General features: G+C 38.5%; 1 protein-coding gene across 1 annotated transcript in view; it reads left to right on the top strand.

Moving 5' to 3' along the window:
- Positions 1–20546, top strand: part of KDM3B (lysine demethylase 3B) — a 40154-nt gene extending 19608 nt beyond the window's left edge. Inside the window, exons 13-24 of the mRNA XM_085312694.1 lie at positions 348–475; positions 1147–1426; positions 2384–2640; positions 6207–6473; positions 9345–9516; positions 12764–12854; positions 12980–13110; positions 15680–15799; positions 16327–16466; positions 16753–16929; positions 17698–17832; positions 19171–20546. Of these exons, the coding sequence (XP_085168820.1) occupies positions 348–475; positions 1147–1426; positions 2384–2640; positions 6207–6473; positions 9345–9516; positions 12764–12854; positions 12980–13110; positions 15680–15799; positions 16327–16466; positions 16753–16929; positions 17698–17832; positions 19171–19251 (1979 nt within the window). The 3' untranslated portion in view covers positions 19252–20546. The remainder of the gene's footprint in view (positions 1–347; positions 476–1146; positions 1427–2383; positions 2641–6206; positions 6474–9344; positions 9517–12763; positions 12855–12979; positions 13111–15679; positions 15800–16326; positions 16467–16752; positions 16930–17697; positions 17833–19170) is intronic.
- The last annotated feature ends 6107 nt before the right edge of the window (positions 20547–26653 follow it).

The following is a 26653-nucleotide window of genomic DNA, read 5'->3' as shown; positions in this document are numbered from 1 at the left end:
ATCAAACTGCGGATTCAAAGTGAACAGCCCTTCTGATACTAGCAGTGACTGCTTGTGCTGTTTTTAATTGCATTCATTAAATTTGGTTAATTTTCAAGAAGGATCTTTTTATTTACCTGTATGTAGGAGTAAAAGGTAAATACCTAGTGATTGGGAGTTTTCACAATTGGTCCTAAAAATTACTGCACAGCTTCACACTATTCAGAGATAAATATGTGGTATAGGACTTGATCTTAAAAGATACTTAGTAATAATAATTAGAAAAGTGATCTCTGTAATTTATAATTAAGATCTTGGTTTTTGATTTCTTTAAATGTGCTATTAAAGACTTTTATCTTTATTTCTAGCCCTTTACAATATTGGAGATATGGTTCATGCAGCACGTGGCAAATGGGGTATTAAAGCTAATTGTCCTTGTATTAACCGGCAGAACAAATCAGTGTTGAGGCCTGCTGTCACAAATGGAATATCACAGGTGTGTAATCTAGGGCTGAAATTTCCCTGTTTGACATTACATTTTTAAGGATTTATTAAAATGTTAGATCTTCTATACTAATTTATTGCAAAACACAGGTTTTATTTTCTCAGTATGTATTGCTGAGTATTTTGGCTTAGCAAAAATCTTCTGGGACATTTTTGACTAGTAATGGGAACTTTTCAGGACTGTATTCTGTAACTGTTATTTGCCAGTGGATATGTGGGCTAAAACTCTTTTTTACATAGAGGTTTTGGTATAAAACCATTCATACCTATGCTGTAGCTTAAAAACAAAGTACTGTGATAGTAGCTTGCCGTATCTGCCATTACTTTCATACAGTTCCTGAATGTTAAGCTGAATCTAGAGGGGTTCTATTACTGCTCACGGATTATCTTTAAAAAACAAAACAAAACAAACAGTCTTGTACAAAGGAATTGATAAGCCTATACTAGTCTTAAGAAATAACAAAGCATTGCATGGTAAAAGTTGGATGGTCTAAGGTGCACAGATCAGAAGTTTCTGCACCCTGCTGCTACATATGCACAAAGGGGCTCTCCTGTGAATTTAAGGGGTGAGGAGCAAAGGGAAGCACAGGATAAACAAGATGTTCTCTAGTTGAACTTTTCCCTTTATTCAACATTTAACAGGTATTTCTATTTTTGTTTTAGCTTCCAAGTATAAATCCTAGTGCATCAGTTTCTGGAAATGATAGCACCTTTTCCACTGGAGTAGGGACAGCAGGAGTGGGGCAACTAGAAACGGACACTGTTCCAAAATCTGAAGCARCTGATAGTAGGATAGAAGAGTCTGCAAAAACAGAGACTTTACCAGCCGGTAACACTGGTGAAACAAAGACAAACAGACCACTTTGTCCAGAAACAGCTCCATCATCAGCCTTGCACTGGCTTGCAGATTTAGCAACGCAAAAAGCAAAAGAAGAGACGAAAGGTGAGCAGAAGACCTGCCTTCTGCTGCTTGGTTGCTATGTTTTGTGAGAGTGCCTAGCCTTAAATAGAAAAACGCATGGTCTTCATTTGCCTCTTCAAAGCAATTTTCTTTAATAGGCCTAAAAATACGGAGAACCGGAAAGATGGTGAAGTAACATACAACTGAAGATCAAAACAGTGTCTAATCACTTACGGTTTATTTCAGTGCCAATTCTTGTATTTATTTTCTAAGTAATAAGCAACTGGTACCCTGATGTAAAATAGGAAATATTTGTTTCAGATACAGGCTTGTCACTTTATGAACTAAGGAAGTTAATAAAGCTGTCCTGTGTGAAAACATGAAGAGTGCATTTTCTCAAAATTCAGATTAGAGTCTGCTTGGAGAATCCAATGAAAGCTGAGAACCTCTTTAGTACTCAGTAGATGGAGAAAGTGATTCTCAGTATGAACCAACTGTTTACAGAATACGATTCTCTGTTTTCAGAGGCAGCACAGCTAACATGGGACTTAATCCTGTCTAAATTGTACCTAGCAGGAACTATTTTACATTCCAGTGTAAGCATTCATGACTTACAGTGGCTATGCCCTGTAAAACTACTGAAATTTTTTGATTGCATTTAAACCATCTGAAATACTTCATACTGAAACATTAATTAAGAAAGTAAAGGAAATGTTTGTTGACTGAGTCTATTTCAAACACTTGTGTCAAACACTTTGCAATTCAGATGATCTGCTGTAGTGTTCAAAAAAACATTTTACCCTTAATACGGTGTTAAGGTATCTAAAATATATGTTATGTTTGTGATTCTCTTTGAGATGCCCCGTTCACTGTTGCAGTGATAGAATCTTGTGGTAAAGGTAACTTATCAGTATCATTTAATACAAGAACAAATGATTTTACGGAGCTTTGATTGTTTGAACACACTTTTTTCAACTTTCTTTGGTATCTTTCTTGCAGAAGCAGGATCACTGAGGTCAGTGCTTAATAAAGAGTCCCATTCACCCTTTGGATTGGATTCCTTCAACTCCAGTACAAAGGTTTCCCCGCTAACCCCAAAGCTGTTTAATAGCTTATTATTGGGCCCGGTGACATCTAGCAACAAGGCTGAAGGCTCCAGCCTCAGAGATCTGCTACACACTGGGCCAGGAAAGCTTCCTCAGGTCCCATTAGACACAGGAATCCCCTTTCCTCCAGTCTTTTCTGCAGCTTCCACAGTAAGTAATTTCAAATTTATTTAATTTATTCAGGGAAGAATCTCATCGTCTAATGGTTTTCATCTAAATTTAACAGTATTTTATTTTCAAATATTAAAAGCTAAATATGCTAATTAATGCCAAATATGCAATATTTAGCCAGCTGCCATGCATCCTATCTCCTTACCCTTCCCCTGCCTCACCCTGCCAAGTTACAGTATTCTTACTTTGTGGTTTGGTTTACTACTGCTGTGCAGATATTCTTTTTTCCAAGAGATCAAGAACGTTAGTTATATAACCTTTCAATTGAGAATCAGCATCCCTATAAAATCTGACTTTGAATTCCATGTGTTTAAAAACATTGTGTACCCTAAAAGAAACAAAAGCTTCTGAGCAAATAAATTCCTTAAATTCCTTAAAAACCTTAGGTAAATTTTATACGCATATAGAATATGAATGCAGGAATCTAGATTGTAGTTCCTATTGTGGATGTTTACTCTGAAATATGGATACTTTGTTTCTCTTTAATCTGCTTAGTAGAAAATATTAAAAAAAAAAAAAAAAAAAAAAGATTGAACTCAAAGTGCTCAAAAATGCTTAGTTCACAAGAAGGCTAGATGCTATGAAATTTATCAAGGATTTAGGTATTTTTGGAGAATACTTACTCCAAAAAGTCAGGTAGAATGACAGTGAAATGGTTTGTTTGATAGCAGGGGTTTTTGATGCAGAGATTAAAGAAACAAAAAACCAATCTAGAGGATGTAGCTTTAACATGGGGTTCATGGGTATTTTTTCTGTTGGTAGAGGGAACTTAAGCTATAAGGGAAAATAGGTCATTGCTACAGGAAAGTGAAACCAATAATCTTCCCCCCCCCCAAAAAAAAATCACTGAGTACAGGCTAAGATGTTGTGATCGTATGATTTAAAGCAAGTGATTATTCCCAGGCAAGAGAGCCTATGTCATCTTGTAAATTTGTTCCTGTAACTTTATGCATTCTCTTACCACACTTGGTCAGATCCATTTTGTACTGTCTTTTTTGGAGGGGCTTTCTTTACTCTGCTCTTCTGTGGAAGAGGTATAGTTAAGGTATAGTTCATATTAACATAAGACATTTGTGACACCATCACTTTCTTACTGCAGGCGTTCATGCAGGCATCAAACTGATTGTAGGAGCTGTTTGAGCTGAAAGGAGTATGGCAGTTCTTAAAGCTAAGAAAAATGTATATCTGGATGGAGGTTTGAGATAGTATTTCAGTTCTGAAAATGACGCAGAGCAATGGTGGTTGGCTTTTTTAGCTTTTCCGCACAACAGTATGTCATGCAAGATACTCATGGCTCATCATTATTCTTTTATTAACCATTTGTCTAAATAAATGCAGTGGACCTCTTCCTCTTGGCAACGTATGTCCTTCCTGAATACAGACAGATTGACAGATTCAGGATAGCTGCTCAACATACTTTTAATTGAAAAGGCCTTTATTTGAATAACAGTTCACTCTTTTCAATGAGTGGCAATTAGTTAAGAGTGTTGTGAGTATACATCCCATTTTTCTTTTCAGCTGCTTGGTTTCACTTGATGGGAACAAATAACAAGTCTTCTACCTCAAAAGCATAGAACCACAGAGTAGTTCAGGTTTGAAAGAGCTTTTGGGGATATCTGGTCCAACCCTCCACTTGAAAGTCTGGACACTTGCTGTAGAATATGTATGCTTAAAACACATCTGAGAAGCAGCAGTTACATTGGCCACATTGACAGGAATAGTAGACTGCTGCTCATGAAGAGGAGAATCATCTCGGTGTTTGCATAGCATTAACCTCCTGTTAGGAAGAGTGGTTAGCGTTGACTGTAATGGTTAAACTTTTGTTTCATGGCCTTCTTGGAGTCAGTACAAAGGTATGTTTTTAAGACTTTCAGAAGGCGATGATCTTACTGTATGGTCTTGCTGCTTGAGATTATAGCCTGTCTTATGCAATACAGGCTGGGTGCTGACTAGCAGGATTGTAGTCTGCTTAAAAGGACCTGGGGTCCTAGAGGACTGCAAGTTGAACTTGAGTCAGTGTTGCACTCTTACAGCAGTGAAGACAAAGTAGACCCTGGACTGGATCAGGAAGAGTGATAGCTAACAGATCAAGGAATGTGTTCATTCCACTCAGCACTTGTCAGGCCACACCTGGAATACTGCTTCCAGTTTTGGTCTCCTGAGTTCAATATAGACGTTGGAAAATTGAGGGGGTCTTATGAAGGACTTTCAAATGATTAAAGTGTTGGAGAGCTTGATGTGAATAAAGGTTGAAGGAACTGGTTTTCTTCAACCTGAAGAAAAGAAAGCTTGGGGGATCTAATCAATCTCCTCATATCTAAAAGGTAGTTACAGAGAAGATGGAGGCATGCTGTTTACAAGGCAGCATGGTGACAGGACAAAAGGCACTGGGCACAAATTGCTTCAGGGGAATTTCCCTCCAACTGTAAGGAAAAAAATCTTATTTTAAATTTAAACACCAGACTTGGTTGCCCAGAGAAGTCATGGAATCTTCCTCACTGGAAATATTCAAGAATTTTCCTGACAGGGCCCAACTTAACCTAACCTAATTTCAACAGAATTTTTCCTATGATTCTGTGAATATTTATTCAGAATTCATAACTTCAGTTATGAACATTTTTGTGTTTTGTGTTGATAGCTGTGCATACAGTGACGTGCTCTAGGTCTAGGAGGTGCTGAGCGGGGAGGTTGAACTAGATGATCTCCAGAGGTCCCTTCCAACCTTACTGATTCTGTGATTCTATTGAACTTAGTTTTAAAGAAGATGACTAAGTTGTTCTAGTGATAGTTTTTTCTCTTAGTGTTCGCTCAGTGTACAACCCTTGGTTTTTCTCATATCTTTTATGGCTTGAATGAGCAGCTCTGCTACCAGAAAACATATATGCCTTGTAAATAGTGATTCAGTGACTGCTTACCTTCTATTGGATAAACTAGACATATTTAGTGTCTTTAAGTATCTTGCTGTATGCTATAGGTTTTTAAATCTTGAATTATGTTCTTAGCTTTTTTCCTGAATCTCTTCTGGATTTTAAAAAAATATTTCTAGGAGTGTGAACGCTACAAACAGAGAGACTGTCTACTGGTGGCTTTACTAATATTACACATACACTCTTCCTTCAGCCTGTTTGAGTTTACTTAACATTCTAATGTTCCTCAGCTTACCTGTGCCAGGACTGAATTCACTTTTCCCAGTAAGGAAATAGGGAAGTAGAGTTGAGATATTAATGAAATTAAGAAAATCACAAACCATTTTCACAGTTAAGGTAGTAGATATTGTATCATGTACGTATTCTACTCTGTGACAGTTACAGTATTTTGTTTAGGTAACCTGCAGCAGGTTATTTGTTTGCCTATTATAAAACAGGAGCATGTCTGTTTGTTTTTGTTGAATATGTGCCTCTGTACTGATTTGTGTACTGCTGATGTTTTTCTGATAGTAAAATGTCCTTAAGTGAAAGATGAATGAGAGCAAATATGCATTAATAATGCAATTAATATGTATACTGTTTTAAGACTAAACTTACTTATGGATTTTCATCTTATAGGGGGCCAAAGGTAAAGCAAGCCTGCCTAATTTCTTAGACCATATCATTGCTTCTGTGGTGGAAAATAAAAAGACATCTGATGCTGCAAAACGTGCTAGTAATTTGGCTGACACACAGAGAGAGGTGAAGGAAATGGTAATGGGATTAAATGTGCTGGATCCACACACCTCCCACTCTTGGCTGTGTGATGGTAGACTCCTCTGCCTTCATGATCCCAGCAACAAAAACAACTGGAAGATCTTTAGGGAGTGTTGGAAACAAGGCCAGGTGAGTGATGAAAACTAGCCAAGTCTTACATGCTGTAAGTGTCTTGAAATGGTAACCCATCCTCCTGTATCAACATGTCTGTTCAAACTTTGGCTGATTGATCTTGAGTGCATATAATGCCCAAAGATTTCAACTTTAGCACTATGAATGGGGGACACAGGAAGTCTTGTACTCCACACTGTACTGACTTGAGCCTATGTGTCCTTGCACACTGACCTTTTCTCAGCTTGCTAGTGAGAGGGTATCTGTTGCAACTGTCTTTTAGTGTGGTGTGATTTGTGCTGAACCTGCTCAGCCATGAAGAAAAGTGGGTTCCATTTATGAATCCACTGTGATTCATGCATGCGTGCATCCTAAGATCTACCCCGTACTTGATGCTTTACAGACTCAGAGAAAGGTCCATTCCTTCCAGCTGCAATACATACAAGAATACAAATATTGTATGTCGTAACTTCTGAAGAAATTTTGGGATGTGCTTGATGCAGTGCGTCATCCTGAGCCTACGGCTTGTATGAACCCAAGTATTCATACTCTTGGATTCAGCTTTGGACTCAGCATCCTGTGTGTTGAGCACTCTGTTGGATTTTTTTGTGTGGTCTTCCATCAGTTAAATCTTCAGTCAGAAGACTGGGCCTTAAACTTGTTGCCAGCATAGTCACCTTTTCAGATCTCAGTCCATAGTGTTCTAGCTGTTAGTCTTCTTTAGAGAACCGTTAAGATTGGCCTGGTTAACAAGCTTAAACTTAAGACATAGGTGACTACTTTTTGCTGCAGAGGAGATGCACCCATAGCTCTGACAGAATTTGGTGTCCTGATCTGTTAGTTTCCAAACTATGTCCATGGGACTTGATTCTTCAGCTACCTCTGACACTGCTACCTTCACTGACTACTCAGAACCAAGACCATTGAGCTAGACAGTTCTGTCCCTCCTCATTTTTTCTGGGAAAGTTCTTTGTTCTGTCTCTCTCTTGTTGTTGTGCTAATGCTCTTGGTGCTCGCTTTCCTTGCCTTTTTTGGAGTGCTGCCTGCAAGACATTTTGTGCTTCTCAGCTGTGGTGAAAGAGCAGATCAGGCTGCATATTACTCTTCTGAAACTAGGGGTCTATTCCTGCTGGAGGCAGAGTATTTTTCAGTCAACTTTAGCCTGTCATCTAGGACTGTGCATTTGCTGAGGCACCTGGGCACAAGCATGACTATCACATGCCTATGAGAACTGCAGAGAGGACTGTGGCACCACCAAGGGTAGAGTTTCTTGTTACTGTTTCTTTTGGAGTCAGTACTCCCCTAGACAACTCCTAAGAGATGGAAGAGGTTACTGTGCAGCACATTCTCACTTGTCTGACTAGAAACTTAGCCTACTAGTGCTGTTGTCAGCTTTCCCCCTAACTAAAGTTATCTTGTCCTCCTGATTTTTTTGTGAAGTACAGGAATCTCTCGTGTTTTGAACTTGTTGCATTCCTCTTCATAAAGGATTTTAGATCATTCCTTTGCACTCCCATGGTGTTAGTCAGATGTAATTTTCCTGTCATGGCTAAGAAACATCTTAAGCTTCTGGTCAGTATCCTTTGATAGTTTTCTCAATGACTCCATCAGCAAACAATACTGCCTTTCTGAGAAGGATCCTAAATATTTCAGGAGCTACCAACAAAAGACTTTGTCAGCTTCTTCGCAGTCAATGCCAGGTGATAGATGCAAGATGCTGCTTGTTGTTTTGGGTATTCGACTATTAGCAAATTCTGAAACTCTCCTCCTGGATTCTAAAGAGGTGATTACTGCTCTTTTGTCAGAAGTGTAGCTGTCAATGCTTGTTGCTTTCCTGATTGATGCAGACTAAGGCTTTGGCCACAACTGCCACGCTGGTGTACCATTCATGACCCAGTAGTTACTGGGAGTTTTTGTTTTTTTTTTTTTTTTTTTTTTTTTTTTTAAGGCATCTTCAGAGCTGCTTGTCTATGCCTCTGTCATATCTTTGTCAAAAGTTATGATGCTAGCAAAACATCTAGGAGCATCTTTGTTCCTCAGGGGTTGTACTGACCACTTTTTGTTCACATGAATAAACCCAACCACTTTCAGATCACTTTTAATGTATAGGACACAACTTGGAACCAGTTCAAATTTGCTTAGATGTGTGAACTGTCACTTGTACATCGTTGTTACTAAAACTAAATTTCTTCAGGGTTGGTAATCCATTTCTAAGTTCATTTCCTACATCCTTTCCCCCTTCTYGCAAGTCTTCTAACTCTTCAGAAATTGCAGTGTGAAAGGAACCCAGAGCCTCAAGTCATATTAAACTTAAGTTTTTGACCAGTGGTGGCAAGGATTGTCTGGTATACCTTTTCCTAGTATTGTTAGTTCAGGAAAGGCCTTGAGCATTTATTTTATGGCCATTCAAACCTCGAGTTGGAATGTACATACATGTTTAGCCTAAACATCTTAGAGAACTCCTTTTGCAAGTGAACAGCTTCTTTTCACTGCTTGCTTTTGTACTTGGARGTTAACGATGATTCATAATCATGCATAAAGAACAAAGGAAATAAATTATTGGCATTTTCTTATGAGCAAATTTTAGTACAGATATTGTTTCTAGGAGTAATTACATTGTGTTTAAAGATGGGGGGGAGGGAGCTTTATGCTTGCAGTACTTCCACATCCTGTCTTGTCTTAGGAGTGATATATTAGACTAAGGTCTGAAACTGAAATTTGCTCTGACTCTGGTTATTTTTTTGATATACAAAAGTCGACCTGTGGATGATGAAAATTTGTAGCATCTTCAGTGTGATGGTAGTGAGGAGTTTCAGGTCTTAAAGTGTGGCCGCATACGTAAGAAACTTGGTTATAGTGGAGTAAGCATTTTATTCTTTGTATTCTCAGCCCGTGCTGGTATCTGGTGTCCATAAGAAGTTGAAGCCAGAGCTCTGGAAACCAGAAGCTTTCAGCTTGGAATTTGGAGATCAAGATGTAGATTTGGTGAACTGCAGGAACTGTGCCATAATTTCAGATGTGAAAGTGCGTGACTTCTGGGATGGCTTTGAGATAATATCTAGTAAGTAATACTTAATGGCTGACTAATTTGGTTGAGCAGTCTGTCTTATTACATTGATCACCACCTCCTTTTCCACCTTTTTGAGAGGTGGAGGGAAAAAAAAAAAGTTCCTGATAGCTATCAGTCTTGTCCAAAGAAGCCATTGCTTCTTAAATGCAGGGCATCCTAGAAAACATTTTAGTGGTGAAGATTAAGGCTGGGTTGCCAAAGCATTTCAAAATAAAAAAGTTCTGGCTCTACTACAGCATGTTGGTGAGTTATTTTCAGGTATCAAAAGATACATCTATATCATAGGAAACTACTTTTTTTGAATATTTCTCAGTGAAAACAATCATCATCATCAGTTACCATTATTAAGACAGTATGGGATTTGACTACCCTTACTCTCCTTTCAACATCAGTCTTTGCCTTTAAATTAAAGGGAACTCTCAAAACTAAACCCACAAGATTGAGGCCTGTGGAAACTAAGACTCAGTGGAATATGCCAACTAAATAAACTTGTTTATAAATTATTCAAACTCGCAGAAGATCTGCAATAAAAGCATATTTTTCATATGACTTATGGCAATGCTGTATGTGTACCTCATGTGATAATACATTTCTAATACTTGAACTAACCAATGATATTCCTGGGAATATAATTCCTGGGGAAAAAATTCCTGACTAGTCAGAGTGGAGATCTACATGATGAATGAACTTCAGAAAGGCAAGGAGTTCCTTTTTAGATTATACGCATCTAGATCAGAGCAGTCTAAGATATATAAATGTTCAAGAGCTGTAATGGTTCGTTGCAATGCTGCTGATTTTAAAAGCGTATCTGTAAAATAGTTTTCTTGTATTTATTGCTATGTGTACATAGCAGGAATAGTGGACAAATGGGCAATTTAGTGGAATGGCTTTTTTAACAGCAAACAGGGTGATACATTTGTAGACTGAGAATATTCATTCTTCTAGTCATTTTCCAATCGAAGAGCTCCCAACTTAGTATTTTTGGAACAAAACAAGCTAAATCTTGTACTTTGTACTGTTAGATGTCATTCTATTCCTATTACTACTGAGAAATAAATGGCCTAGAAGGATATAATGATACTGACTGTACTGACAGTAATTGGGAAGCTTCACCAGCACTTCGCTCTTGTGCTAGGGTCATTCATGAAAATAGTTAAATGCATGTGGATCAAGTTATCATCAAGAAATGTTATTTGTAGCTTCTCTCCAGCCAGATGCTTCCCTTTCAGCAAACTCCACTGTTGCCTGCCTTTTAGATAATGCCTTTACCATACTTTACAGTCTGTATCACTAACATTTCTTAAATAAAGCATGATCATTTTTGCTAGTTTTTTAAATGCATTTTAATTGATGTTCTTCAGCCAATCTCCACTTTAGAAGATCAGTATTCACTACTAGTCAGTGATTTCACATGTGAACTTGTGTGAAAATGGATCAGAAACTATATGGTGACTGACTTTTCTGCATTAGGTCAATTTTAGATTTCTCAAATATGTTGCTATTTTCAGGCTGTCATGTAGTTATTGAAGAGAAGCAGAACAGCCACTTAATTTGAAAGTGGTATCGTTATCTCTTAGTTATGCTATCTGAGCCTTTGTTTATTTTAGTTGATTTTAATCTTGTGCTGTTTGCTTTTAATATCTTAGAGTTTTGTCTGGACTTCTTACATTCTTAATTTTGATCGTTCTTAAACCTGCTTTTCTTTGGTGATTGATTTTTCTACTTTTCATCCTGTTTCATGTAATTTGTCAGATCGTTACGTTTTCTTTCATGTAGCTGTTCGGTCCATCCTTTCTGAATACCTTCCTAATAGCTGCTTTTCCTTGTTTGGATCAAAGGTCTGTGGTTTTAGAATCTTGAATATGAGAAGTTCTGAAAAATCTTCCTTTTAATTTAAATCAAATCATTTTTATAATTGTAACCCTGTGCTGTTTTCTGTAGCTTGTTGATATGTACTGCAAGAGTGACTCACGGGTCTTCAAGTCCTACTTTCTTAGATATGTTTTCTTGTTAGGTGCTGCCAGCAGCTCTACTAGCTTACACATTCTTAAGTACAACTAGTTGCCTTTTGTTCAGCTGATAATTCTTGGTGTGGTAGGAAGTGGTGAAGGATGTTAAGTTTTGGGGAAAGGAGATGTGGAGGTGTCAGGCTGCAGTCCTTTCTGTTTTCCAACTGATGGCTTCATGTAGAGCTGTGAAGTATCTGGTAAAGGAGTGAACTTCATTTCTCTCTAAATGCTCTGAGTTTCCCAAGGTGCTGCATTTACTCACTTAGAGATATTTTCTTAGCCATTCTAACATTTGAGGCCAAAAAAGTAATTGATATTGTGCTCAATACTGTCACATCATACATCTACTCAAGAAAACTTTTTCCTGTTGCATACAAAATGTCTTCTTTCTGTGCTGCCAGCTCTCTGCTAACAGTCAGGTCTCAGGTCTGACTCTTGAAGTGAATGAAGAACAGACGTTTGAATTTGGCACTTTGTTAATTTGCCTCCTGCAAGGAAGAATTTGAAAACCAGAAGCCTTCCCTCTGCATTTTTCAAAAGTGATTTTTTTAAATGAAGTTAATGTTTTAAAGCAAACTAATTGACGTGATTCATCTTAAGGTATCGTCAGCTGGTCTAAATGGTTCTGATCTTCGCTTGGCATCCCCCTCTAATCAAAATGGTGTATGTTATAATTCAGTCATCTTCAGGAATTCTCAAAAATCGTACCCTGTAAATTAGGAGAGATGTGTTCTGTTTGGTGCCTAGTGCCTGATGTTCATCTTCCTCAGTAACCCTCTATCCTTTAGCTTTTTGAGCATGGTATATTGTGGGGTTTTTTTGCCTTATACTAGAGTTAGTTGGTATCAAAGCATTAGGTGATAGCATTTATTTTATAAAAGCACCGCTCCTCTTGAAATGAAACAGAAAACTCCTTTAGACTGAAGGTGGTAAGACAGAATGTTCTGGAAACTCTTGCTTTTAGAGTTGGATAAAAATTCTCCAAGATTCAGCAGCTATGCAGGATCTTCTGAACTTCTGCTGTAGGCAATGATACTACACTGTATCTAATTGTTATACTCTTATTTGGTCATGTATTAGAATGTTTGTGAGCCCAAAGAAAAAAAATGCAGTATCTATTTTTCTGTGTTATGGAGGAGAGGTATTGCTAAAAAGAATTTATGGCTTAAACAAAGTAATGGGCCGTGGTAAAAGACAGGACGTACATAATTTTAATCCGTTTCTTGCAGAACGGCTCAGGTCAGATGATGGTCAGCCAATGGTACTAAAGTTAAAGGATTGGCCTCCAGGGGAGGACTTTAGAGATATGATGCCTACAAGGTAAGTAAACCTTAGCAGCAGTGCCAACAGGACTCTAGGTGCATGGGCTATAATCAGCTTAGAGATACAGGCATATTGAAAAATGGAGCAAAAGAAAATGTGATTTTGTTCTTTCTCTTCTCTAGATTTGAGGACTTGATGGAAAATCTTCCTCTTCCTGAGTATACCAAGAGGGATGGCAGACTGAATTTGGCTTCTAGGCTGCCAAGCTACTTTGTCCGTCCTGACCTGGGTCCTAAAATGTACAATGCCTATGGTACGTGAGAATAGTTCTACAGATGTTGATTTTTTGTGACTCCGTATTATATTGCAAGCGTATGCAAAGCTGTTGTGTTAATCAAAAGTGTGTGTACAGTACTTACCTAGGGCACATTTTCACTTTTCTGAGTTAGTCTTATAACTTATTCCTGTGCTAGTCCTTTCACTATTGTCAGATATGCCTCTTTTTTTTTTTTAAAAAAAAAAAAAAAAAAAAAAAAAAAAAACTTTGTGGTTCCCAAGAAATGTTTGTGACAAGTTAAGTTTGCAAACAATTACTATTTAATATACACAAAAAGACTAATACTGAGGCAGGGTTGAAGGTGAAGGCAATATCTTCTTGAGACCAGCTGATGCAGTCAAGGAAAATGCACCATATTCTGGGCACTTAGACAGAAACATGAACATACACATCCAAGACTGCAATTTTCTTCATGCTTATCTGACAAACACGTCACTGACAATATGCAAGACTGTCACCATGTTCAGCTGCCTGAATTAGATGGGTAGTTTTGTCCTCCGATACTGAAATTGTGTAATAGCATAGAAATAGAAAAAGCCTTTGCCTGAGCACACATGCTGCATGGGGCAGTGTGGCATTAAAATTTCAAATCCTCTTACAGCAGAGGATTGGGGATATATAAACAATGAACGTGTGTTTTACAATCTTTACATTTTCTGAATGCACTGTGTTTGATATGACTGACTAAAGTAGGGTTCAGAAACTTTTAATTTAAAACAATTGGTTGTTTAAGTTTCAAGATACTTTTAAATATCTATTGATTTGGAAATGTGTACTTAGCAACTTCAGAGTAAGATAAACTAATGTTTAAAGTAGTCACTCTTCAGATATATTGAAAAATATCACCAGATACTGATGGGGGAAAAAACAATAGCAGACCTGCCACAAAACAGGTACGTAGAAGGAAGATTAACATAGTGCAACTTCTGTAGTTCTCTTTAAACACTTAAGGTACAGGGGTGCAGGATTTTTTTCAGGTTTCAACTACTTAATATACCTACAGTAACAACTCACCTGAGCACATGAAAGACTTTCCTTGTTTCATCTCTCTCTCTCTCTCTNTTAAAGGTCTTTTAGTTCAGGAACTAGATGTAGATTTTAGGCTTAAAAAGCTGTAAACCAACTTCTTGCAGTTCTGAGAAATAGTATTAATGGGATTGTTTTGTTTTTTATCTTTTTTATCTTAGCAGTTTGACATCACAAATAAAGGAATTCTTAAAAAAAAAAAAGTGAAAAATATGTAATTTTGAACCTTTTTTGATATCTAAAGGTGTTGTCCAATGTTATATATTGTATATTACTTAACGTACAAGTTCAATGAAGAAGGCTCCACACCAAAAGAGCTTATCTAGTCAAGCAATATACAGATTAGAGTGCAGCAAGAAGCAAAGTAGTAGGTGAAGGCTAATTTGTCTTTGCATTCTACTAGTTCCTAGCAATGAAAGGAATGGATTCATTTTGTTAGACTTATCTTAAATGTCAGAACTTTCTTCTCTTTGATGTCTGGAGTTTGTGAGGAGAGTGGTGATGTTATTTTTTAGCAGTAGAATTTAACCCTCTAGTATTTGGTCCTCCTTAAATACATAGGTCTTGGTTCAAAGGGAGAGAAAGTATTGCACTTTTTAGTTTCAAGGAAAAAGTTTGGATTTGTCTTCAAAAATAGTGTTATCTTTTTACCCTTAACTTGATTACAAACAAAATAAAGGGTGGAACTAGAAATAGAGACAATTCTGTATGGTGAAGGAGAGTAACTTTTCTAAACTGGCAGTCTCTTTCCCAAGCCTGGTTCTTTAAGTGATATTTGCCTAAATAAAAGGATATGTTTATAGAAGCAGACTGTGAGGAGAGCCTATTCTCTTCAATAGGCTTTGTGCATATAGAACCCAAAAATATCGAGCAATCTTTATATAGATGCCTAAACTGTATAGTTACCATAAGAACTGCCATTGAGGATAGATTCATATATTCCAGGATACTGTATGGCAAATGCTTAGAGTGCCTCATCTTTCATTACATCCTGCTGCATCTAGCAAAGCACAGTTTTGAAGCTGGAGTTGTAAAGACCCTCACCTGAAGTCAGAAATGAACCTAACCTTTGTRAATTTGTCTAATCTGTTTTTGATCCTATATAATATTTTTATCTTCACTTGTATTTCAGCTGTGCTAGCTAAATGTCATGCAAACTTCTGAATGTTACAAACTGAAGTTGGCTCTATGTTTAATTAGCTACTGTTTGTGTTCTGTTATGCTACTGTGATACTGTGAGTTGAGACAAAGTTGTAAAGTACAAATTCAGATTTTGTTTTTAAAATACCTGCTTTCTTATGGTTGAACTATACTTACTACTTCTATTTTTGTAGAAAATGTTAGTCTTCAGTAAACTGTTTTACATTTGCCACATGCAGTGAATCTTGAACTACTGCAGCTATTCTGACATTGGTTTCTACTTTTGTCCCTACATAAAAGTAGCATTGTAGGAAAAAAAAACTTTTTTCCAGAGAGGGAGCTTAAATAGGGTTGTCTTACAGTTTTTATTTTTTAATAGGCTTGATCACTGCAGAAGACAGACGAGTTGGTACAACCAACCTGCACTTGGATGTGTCTGATGCTGTTAATGTCATGGTGTATGTTGGCATTCCCATTGGGGAAGGGACCCATGATGATGGTAATGTTTGAGAAAAGCTGTTTTCTTTGAAAATTTATGATATGTGTTAGGAAGAAGAATCTATCTGAGGTCTTTTATTGTTTAAGTGTGTCATAACTGTGAAAGATAACAAACTGCCTTGAATATTTGGGTTACATCTGTGGTGCATATTTAAAAGGGTAGTAATGTTTCATTGGTTCCCAACTGTGAAAAGCAGTGGCGTTTCGCTGTAAATTAGAAAAATCTGCTTCAAGAAAGTACAGAAAGCAGTGATGTCTGTACTCATCTCTCTCCTTATAGCTGAACGATTAGTTCAATTTGAATTCGCAACCGACTTCTGTGAGTTTATTTTGACTAGCTGTTGATTGACATAGTTCCTGAGTTTTGTTAAGATGAAGCTTGATACACTTAGGAAGAGTATTGTATGATAGAGCAGCTGCAATAGAAGTATAACTGGGTTTAGTGGATCTAAAGGGTCCTTCCTGTTCTGTATGTCAAAAATCAGAAGCTATATAATCATATTGTTTTCACGTGGCTCCTCCTTTCAGAGGTTCTGAAAACAATTGATGAGGGAGATGCTGATGATGTAACAAAGCAGCGAATCCATGAAGGAAAAGAAAAACCTGGAGCATTGTGGCACATCTATGCTGCCAAGGATGCTGAAAAGATACGGGAACTTCTCCGAAAGGTATGTTTGTGACAAAGGAAGTTTGGACCTAGCAGATTCCTTGACAAGCTTACTTGTAGCAGCTAAGTGATACAAATTGCTGTGGTCATCAAGTGTGTAGGTATGCTATGTCATGCTAATGCAGATGTTATTAATTAAGACCTGAATCTCATAATGAAAGTAGTGCCACACTTTGAAGTAGTTTAAGGTTATGCTTTTTATGTGGTTTGGTACAGAGTGTTTTGTGGGCCAGCAGTATCAGGGTGCGGTATCATGGGTTTTTTTTTCCTCCATATCTTGGCATTAGGTTGGAGAAGAACAAGGCCAAGAAAATCCTCCAGATCATGACCCCATTCATGACCAAAGTTGGTACCTGGACCAGACCTTACGTAAGCGACTCTATGATGAGTATGGTGTGCAAGGCTGGGCAATAGTGCAGTTCCTAGGAGATGCTGTGTTCATTCCTGCAGGTGCTCCCCATCAGGTAAGTGTGCCACTTACAGACCGTATTGACAAATAGAATTAAACTTGGAGCACAATAGAACTGTGACCCCCAAATAACTGCTGGCTTGTTGCTGACCTTGATGCCTTTTTCTATATAGCCAGTTCTTGCAGGAACTATTTGAATTGGCTTTTAATCCTTTTAATCCAAAATTAATTTAAATTAAATTGATTTAAATTAAATTAATTTAAAATTTAATTTTTAATGCAAACATCTGAATAATATGTAATGTGATAGAATTAAGAAAAAGAATATTTAGGGTGAAAGTGATAAAACATTCCTGATAGTGAAACTTCAGGTTAGGGAAGAGAATTCCAGAAAACAGAACAAGAGGCAGTGGGCACAAACTGAAACACAGAAGTTCCGTCTGAATGTAATGAGAACTTCTTTACTGTGAGGGTGACTGAGCTCTGGAACAGGTTGCCCAGAAAGGTTGTAGAGTCTCCTACTTAGAGATAATTCAAAAGCCGTCTGGATGCAATCCTTTGTAACGTACCCTAGGTGACCCTGCTTGAGCAGAGAGATTGAACTAGATGATCTCCAGAGGTCACTTCAACCTCGACCATTCTGTGATCGGGCACGCAATTCTGTGTGAAATTGAATAGGCTTCCATTCTTACTTCTGATAAGTAAGTGTGGAAGAACCTTAACATACATGTGTGGTTTTTATATATATGTACACGCACACACACATATGTACATTCACTCAGTCTTGATGTATCTGCCATTTGGTATGGGCTTTCTTTTTCAGGTCCATAATTTGTACAGCTGCATCAAAGTGGCAGAAGATTTTGTATCTCCAGAGCATGTGAAGCACTGCTTCCGTCTGACCCAGGAGTTTAGGCACCTGTCTAATACTCATACAAACCATGAGGATAAACTGCAGGTAACCATTTTGAGGGTACTCAATATATCCTATGTTTTGCCAGGTTTGTTCCGTGTAAGAAACAAATGGCTTGTGAGTTGCAAGAAAAATATTTCATGCAACTTTGGAGGTTTATCTCCTTTGATAATACTTTAAAAAATAATTAATGCATTTACATCTGCAATATTATGTAAACAAAAATCAGTATTAACCTTCTGTTTTTTTCAGAGAAATTTCCCACTATTGGATTAGCACAGGTATCAGTATTAATTAGTTTATAAGTGACCAAATCCTGAATGACAGTGAAGCATAGCGGACTAAAAAAAATCCATRTTAAGAAGAAAAAGAAATGCTTTGTTTTGAAGAGAAGTGTGTATTTTGCTTGTTTCTTCATTAGTTGTCTAAAGGAGAATTGCTCTGGGAGTGAAGGCTTGCTTGTTTAAATTTTAGTTAATCTCAAATAACAAAAAAATGTGTTTTGGTTTGAAGAAATACAATTATTCAAACAAATACTTACGTACAAAACTGCACTGAACAGTAGTAGTGCATTGTATACAGGACAGTAAGTTCTACAGAGAGAAGACTAAAAGATCTTGATTTGAGCTATGTATGCTTCTAAAGAGTTAATACATGTTTAGCTTGCTAACTTCCCTGTCAGCATTTTTTGTGTATTAGTAACATGCGTGTAAACATGCATGTAAAATGGGAGATGGACATCTGCAAAGATGGCTGTTCTTGCAAAAGTGAGTGTTTAGTATACAACCATTCTCTAGCATATCACTCAAGAATGTCAGAACTTGCCCTATTCTTTCAAAGAATTTGGTGAAAATTTGCTATAAACAAAATTCTGTATGGATTTGCACAAATTAGTCTTTAGACTCCATACAAAGACAACAAGATAAGTTGTTGCATTCTTTCAATTTAACAGTTAAACTGTATTATTTTCTTGCTCCTATTGGGCCTGATTCATATGAATCTAAGTGACTCATCACACTCTTTCAAAGTAAATTATATGAATAACGTAATAGCATACTTTCTTCTAGGGTCTCATGGGAAGAGAGGCTTTACTCTAAAATAATATGAGTAAATGAGCTGCTGACTGGCCAGAAGATGAGTTAATAAAGCAGTGCAGTTTTCTAAAATATTTGTTTAGTCTGTGATGGTTTAAATTTGTGCTGTTGATATCCTGAAGCAGCAGTAGTGCTAAATTCTGAATTTTTAGTGCAACTCAGTGTTGTACATCTTTTGTGTATACTTTCCAATTATTACAAATTCAACTGCCCAAGTGGATTGCATAGGTACACAAGACTCTCCTTATTAGGCTGGAGATGCTGATTTTTTTTTCCTCTCCTGTTCCAGGTGAAGAATATTATCTATCATGCAGTGAAAGATGCTGTTGGCACACTGAAAGCTCATGAATCCAAGCTAGCTAGATCGTAGGAGTTGCTAATTCCAAATTCCCTGTGAAGTCAGCCTTTTGCTCACAGTATATACGGGGACTGCACATGACTGCCTCTACAGGAGCAGAGGATTCTCACTAAGAGCTGGTGTGGTCAGTATTACACACACTCTTCAGCCACTGTTTTCTACGCTGCCTCAACACTGAAGGTCTAATGGAAGGTTGCACTATTAAATGCAGAATTCCAGATTCTAATGAAAGGTGCCATGTCCCTTTCCTGTGGCCTTTTGCAAATTGGAATAATAGGGAGACCATATGGTGTTCCTGCATATTATGATTAGAAATGGTATAAAGAGTGTGGATGGGTGGGTTTTTTTGTTTTTTTGTTTTTTTTTTTTTCTCCTCATGCCTAGTTAGTCTCCACAGTTAGAAGGAATGTGCTGGAGGTGGGTTGTCCTACTGCAGACTTAGTTGATAGCTGCTGAAGGAGTGTGACCAGCAGTAGCCAAATTGCAGAAATTTAAATAATCTTCCCATGTGAAATAACAGGCCAAGGAAAAGGATAAAGGTATTCTCTGCACTCCCCTTCTTGTAGCCATTTCTCTATACACTGTAGAGTTACAGAAATAAAGGGAGAACCCACTTTTTTTCACAGGAGACTCCAGAAATAGGAGAATTGTGTATTTAGTGAAAAACTAGGTTTGTAGTGAAACAGTTAATATTTCATGAAAGTAGATATTTTTAGTATTTTTGAAATACCACAACTGTTCCTGGATTTTCAAGGAAAGGCGCATTATGTTTAGTCTTCCTTTCAGTAAAAATCAAGATGATTTTTAGAAAGCAGTCCAAAATAGCACAAAAACAGCCAAAGGAGAGTGAAAAGAAATTGACACCCACCTCCCTTGCCCATATTCCTCACCCATCTTTTCTAGCCTACCCTTCCCTGTCCTCCTGTTTCCTCAAAATGAGAAGGAAGGAGGAGTATGAACTCTGTTCTCATGTGGAGATGTTGTGCATCTCTCCCTGCACTGGTAACCACAGGCAATAGTTCACCCAATGCCAGTGCTAGTTCAAGACATCTATCCTTTCCAAAAGTGAAGGAAAAGTTAACTTTCAGTATCAACTTTGTCCAGAACTATTTTAAGTAAAATGATCCTGCTTRATAGAACTGTATTCAGAATTTACTAATGTCAGCATTGATGCAATGGATTTAATTGTCCGGGTACATGGGGAAATGTATCTACCTTATATCCAGCTGTACTGTAGTGCCACCTGCAGGCCTGTTAATATGTTCACGGTTATTTCATTTTTTTTAAATAAAAGTCATTTACTGTAACAGTCTGTGTAGTTTCTTTCAGACCTGGACTCTGACCTTTCTGCCTTGAGGCAATCTCAGCTTCTGTCTCTGGGTAGTACAGGCAACCTGATAACTTTTTGCCATGTCTGACTAGAAGGCTTGGATTTTATTTATTTATTTATTTATTTATTTATTTATTTATTAAGCCTGGAGTTCCAAGCATATACTGGGGCCATACTAAGTCACCTACACATTCTTGATTCTCAGAGATTCTTTGAATAGAGGATCCATCCTGTCATGAAGCATATATCTTATGATGTGCTCTCTTCTATTACTGTCTAACAGGCTGGGGGTCAGTGCTGCTGTCTCCACTGGAGATACAGATGAGGTGGCAAAGATATCCAAGCTTTTGGCTTTGGAGGTTGTGATTTGTGATGGCAGCAACAGTTCTGTTCACTGACTTGTTGGCTGGCAGTCTCTCAGGTAGATTGCTGGGTGCAAGTAGATCAAGCCTTGGCTTTTGCAGCTCTCCTGTGAATGTGAGCAATTCAGTCCGCTGCAGATAAAAGAACGTTCTATCTGAACATAAAGAAAAGCTTCTTACTGTAAGGGAACTGAACACTGGAACAGGTTGTCCAGAGGAGATTGTAGAGTCTCCATACTTTTAAGATAGTCGAGAGTGCTCTGGACATGATCCTGGGCAATGTGTTCTAGGTGACTCTGCTTGAGCAGAGGGTTGAATTACATGATCTCCAGAGGTCACTTCCAAACTCAACCATTCTGTGATTCTGTGAAAAGGATTACCCTAGCCCATGAACGCCAGCATATTTCTGTTGTGCAGTCTCTTGTGCATTCCTGATGGACTCTAATGCATACAAACCATTCTGAGTGGTTAATTAAACTTCAGATATTTTCTTGGTTTTGTTGTGTATCAGCAATTACTAGAGTTGGACAAAGAGTATAAGGACAAAAACTGGACATGGGGACAAAGACTTGGCTACATGTAATGAAATAGCTTGGGTCATTCCAAATGTGATTTGCACGAAGGTTCTGCATCTCACATGCTGCTTTCTGTTTGGATTGGGACTACCAAACACTGTCTCTCTCTTGTATTTTCTCTGTTACTAACCTTGCAGTACAATCAACCTGAAACAATATTCAGCCAAAACCAAGGAACAATTAGCAAAAAAATTGTGTGTTAAAACTAAGAAATATGTAGCAATCCAGATTTTTAGACCAGATGAGGACAGGAAAAATTAGTAAATTCATCTGGCAAATCAGTTCCAGTAACATAACATCTCTCTTACGTGGATGGATATGGAGATTGCCATTTCATTTGGTAAGTTATTCCAAGTAAGTCATTAACACTTTCAGTATTAGGCACAAATTTACATTTATCTAGATTGAGAATCCATTCACCAATTCTTGCTTGTTTTCCACCAGAATAAGGTTTTCAGTTAATTAAATGTTGTAATTGTCACCTCTCAGTCTGTTCAACTAATCTAAAATGCAACTGCTAATATATAGCAGTTTCAGAATTTGATAAATTGTCATGTATATCTGCAGATTGCCTGCATGTGTGTGGACTAGAACACTGGAGCATTAGAACAGGTTGCCCGGAGAGGTTATGGAATCTTCTTCTCTGGAGATACTCAGAACCTGCCTAGATGCAATCCTGTCTAACATGCTTTAGGGAGAAATAACCCTAGACAACAGTACAGGCTGGGGGCTGACCTGGGAGTGCTGGTGGATGACAAATTGACCATGAGCCAGCAGTGTGCCCTTGTGGCCAGAAAGGCCAATGGTATCCTGGGGTGCATTAGGCAGAGTGTTGCCAGCGGGTCAAGGGAGGTGATCCTGCCCTTCTACTCAGCCCTGGGGAGGCCTCATCTCGAGTACTGTGTCCAGTTCTGGGCTCCCCAGGACAAGAGAGACATGGAGCTACTGGAGAGAGTGCAGCGTAGGGCTACAAAGATGATCAGAGGGCTGAAGCATCTGCCCCATGAGGAACAGCTGCGAGAGCTGGGCCTGTTCAGCCTGGAGAAGAGAAGACTGAGGGGGGATGTTATCAGTGTGTATACCTGAAGGGAGGGTGTCAAGGGAAAGGGGCGAAAGGGCAAGAGGTAATGGGCACAAATGAACCACAGGAAGTTCCACCTGAGCGTGAGGGGGAATTTCTTCACTGTGAAAGTGATGGAGCACTGGACCAGGTTGCCCAGAGAGATTGTGGAGTCTCCTTCTCTGGAGATACTCAAGGCCTGCCTGGATGCAACCCTGTCTAACATGCTGTAGGTGACCCTGCTGAGCAGGGAGGTTGGACTAGATGATCTCCAGAGGTCCTTTCAAACATTACAAATCCTGTGATTCTGTGAGACACACACATACACATGCATCCATGCAGGGATCTTTCTTTCAAGCATGCTTATTTTCTACTCTATGGTAGTCTTAAATGGTCAGGGATATCTTATGATACTTGTGAGTAGACTAGGAAGATTACTGAAACTGTATAACCTTGATGCCAGAATTAATTAAACTTACAGCCTCAATTACGTTCTTTGACAGAGTTATGTGATTTAATTGTTTGTGTGAAAAGTATGTACCATCATTCTCTTAAATTTTGATGCTCAGTAATTTAACTGAGCTCCAGAATTTTTTTCCTGGAAGTGATTGTTCCTTGTTTACCCCTTTGACCATTTTCTTAGCTTCATGGTTCTCTCATGTGCTATTTCTCTCCACCTAAGCATCCATCTTCCAAGGTGGCAAACCATCTTGTACTGTATTGTCTTGCATTGCATAGAACATGTTTAGTACCTCTGATCATTCTTGTTGACCTTCTCATGCCTCTTATTAGCTCAGCTACCTCCTTTTTGATGAAGAAGATTCAAATTACATGCAGGGTTTTAGAGGTGGTTGACCATGCATTTCTGCAGTGACATATTCACTATTCATCTCTGAAACACTCCTACTGCTACATTTCTTACTAATAGAGGCACTGAAATTTGCAATAGTGATGACTGCTATCTTTCCTGAGCAGTGACAGCTGATTTGGAGCCTATCGTATATTCATAGCGTATGTGTAGTTAGGGTGGTCTCAAGGGCATGTGTTAGGGCTGGCTCTCAACAGGACTTTTTGGAGAGGGTCAGTCTAAACACTTGCCTTCTCGTTATGGACCATAAATTGCATCATAAATCATTGTTATATAAAGTTTATTGCAAAACTAGCTAACTCAAGTGATGATAATACTGTTTTAGGGTGTAAAACTAGTAGTTTTTGTCACAGTATTTTCTAGATACAGTCTTTTAAGGGGCAGCTGATATGTAACCTGGAATGTACGCTAATTAAAGGTTTATGTATTAGAAATGAGAAATTTCTGAGCAGAGAAACTTCAGTTGTAAGCCTTAAAAATCCACTTCTTTTTCAACTGAACAAATTCTCATATTTAATACTAATTAGAAATGAAACAGTCTGCAAAGGCTAATCTTACAACACTTAACCCTTTCTATATTCATTGACTGATTTGGTTCCTTTAAAGTTTATATTAAATATGGGGGGAGGGGGAAGTATTTCCTCAGTACATCAAAGGTCATCATGCAGTTGTTCCTCCAAAAGATTTTGAGCCTGCCTTTTGGGTAACCTGAAGCTGAAAAACAGGAATTAGAGAACTTGGATGTGGAACAGTAACTTGAATTTACCTGCAATACAGATAAGATGAAAGAAGATATCAGGCATAGATAGTCTTTAAAATGTATTCCTCCTATGCACATAACTTTCTCCTTCCTCACTTCTAATAGCCCTTTGATACCTATAGTTAAGAGGTATCAACTGAGCTGCGTAACATGCTGATCTACTTATTCACACATCAAGCACATCTTGTAAGTACTGCTTTGGTAGAAAATTGGAGTGAAACTACACAGCATCTGAGCAGTGGAACATATAGCATGAAAGCACCTGTGGACAATGCCTCTTGCAGGTGCTGGTTACTGGTAAGTAACCTTATTTTCTGATTATCAGCTTGAGTGTTTTCCCTAGCTAATCCTGTATCTGGGATGCACAGACAGACATACTTGAGGCCAATCTCTCCTAGTGCATCTCAGCCTGAAATCTTTCTGCAGCTTCCTCCTCTCCCAATTGTCTATATTGTCTCTAGATCCTTCTTCTAACCTTGGAATACTAGCTGGCCACTCCCACCAGGCATTTTAAAAGTAACCAGATAGTACTCATCTTACTATTGCTCTCTTTTCTCCCTCCTCCCCCTGCCTTACAAGAGCTTTTTATTTTATCTCTCTACCTTCAAGTAGGTTAATATAAAAATGGTAAAGTGTGTTTCAAGACCTGAATATAACGAAGTACAACTGTTTCCCCTGGAAAGGTCACCTCTGGCAGAACAGTTCTCCATCACAAAGTGAAATGGGTAAAAAAAAAGGGGGGGGAGGGGAGAAGAAGGTCTTGTCCAGTTCAAGGACCTTACCTTCCACCATGTCAGTTTATACATGTTCTTCCACTTCACCTTTCTTCTGAAGGCCCTTACTTACCGTGCTAAGCTTTTCCAGTCACTTTTGTTTTCTTGAGTCCTGACTGAACTGCTGTTTCTCCATTAAACAGCAGCTTGACCTTCACTGTGGCAGGATCTCCAGCTGTGACTAGGCATTGCTCTCAGTCCGGCCTTGCTCCAATTGCTCTTAAGGAACAGTTAGCTTAATTTCCACGGCTCATTGTTTAGGCCATCGTGGATCATTAGAACCTATCCCAACCACCTGTAGAACACACAAGCAAGCATGTGAAGAGCTACTCCAGCAGCAGCAAATTTTCTAGGAAAAGAAATGGCTTTTTCTTTAAACAATTAACAAATGGATTTCCTATCCTGGACAGGCTTAAAATCTTAATTACACGCCACTTTATAATATTGCTAATAAATTAATGACAACAATAACAAAATAYGAATAATAATAAAGCATTCTAATTTAATCTGACCTGTAGCTGGCTCTTGTTCTGTCTTTTACCAGCCCATCAGTACTAGGAGTTTCTCCTTGTGAGAACATAGGTTAATGAATTAATTTCTCGGTCATCTTTATGATATGGAAAGAAATTGAGCTCTTTATCATTACTTTTAAATTACTAGCTTACAATATCTTTCCTGTACCCATTCTGAAGTTCAGCCATGACACTAACAATGAGCTCCTGCTTATGATATTTGCAAAGCCCCTCTGCTTTGCTAAGGTTAATGGTTGTAGACTGGTTCTCTTATCACTGTGTATTTGTAATGCACCATAAATGTTCATATTGCTCCTCAGACAGCTCATTATACAGCTTAAAAATACTGAAGTGTCACTTACAGTGCAGTAGCAGTTTAGCATTCCCACCCTCTTCACCACCCAGTGGTGGCAGGTTCCATGCATTCGGCCTGTGCCATGCAGCAGGACCCAGGCGTGGACACAAGCACCTGTGCTGCAGCCATACTGGTGCTCCTAGGAAGCTGGGGGCTTGATAATCAGAACCACAGTGGTGAGGGTTGTGCGTGTTCATAAAACTGGCATGTGTTGGGCAGACTCTTCCTAGTTGTAGGTCATTTATGCAGTGGTAAAAAATGTGCAGTTCCTCATGCAATCATTTTGTGACTATTCCTACCCAGAAGCAGAGTACCATAAAAATGTTYTTTGTTGCTGTTTGTGGAGACAGCTGGGTTTTCCACCTGTGGAAATGGAAATTTATGGGAACTTGCTGATGTTCTGTATTTTTCATCGTAACTCATTATACTAAAGCTCATGCATCCGTGAGAAAATTCCTCCCTAGCAGCGCATTGTTTCGCTCTGCCCTGCTTCCATCCCTTTGCTTTTCAGAAGGGGGATCTGGCAAGCAACAAGGTTTTACCATAGTGCTGCCTCAGTTTTCTTTCTTGGCTCTCTCTAAGGAACCATAACAGCGGTGCTTTTAAGTAACAGCTTATGTAACGGTCGCCTTTGGCTGATGCAGCTCAGCGATCCCTGCGCCAAGCTGCTCTCGTGCAGCCCGGGGGGTGGGGGGTGAGGGGGGCGTTAATTAATGCGGGCCACGGTTCCTGCTGTGCACGGGTGGGACGCGCCGACCTGCGGCCCTGCGGAGCTGCTTGCGGGCGCCCGCGGCTCCTCTGCTGGGCAGCAGCGCGGGC

Source organism: Rhea americana, unplaced genomic scaffold (assembly GCF_003343005.1).
Source record: "Rhea americana isolate MKP2758 unplaced genomic scaffold, rheAme1 scaffold_37, whole genome shotgun sequence".
NCBI classification, from domain to species: domain Eukaryota; kingdom Metazoa; phylum Chordata; class Aves; order Rheiformes; family Rheidae; genus Rhea; species Rhea americana.
Note: the sequence above shows the minus strand (reverse complement) of the source record. Positions and strands in the feature narration are given on the sequence as shown.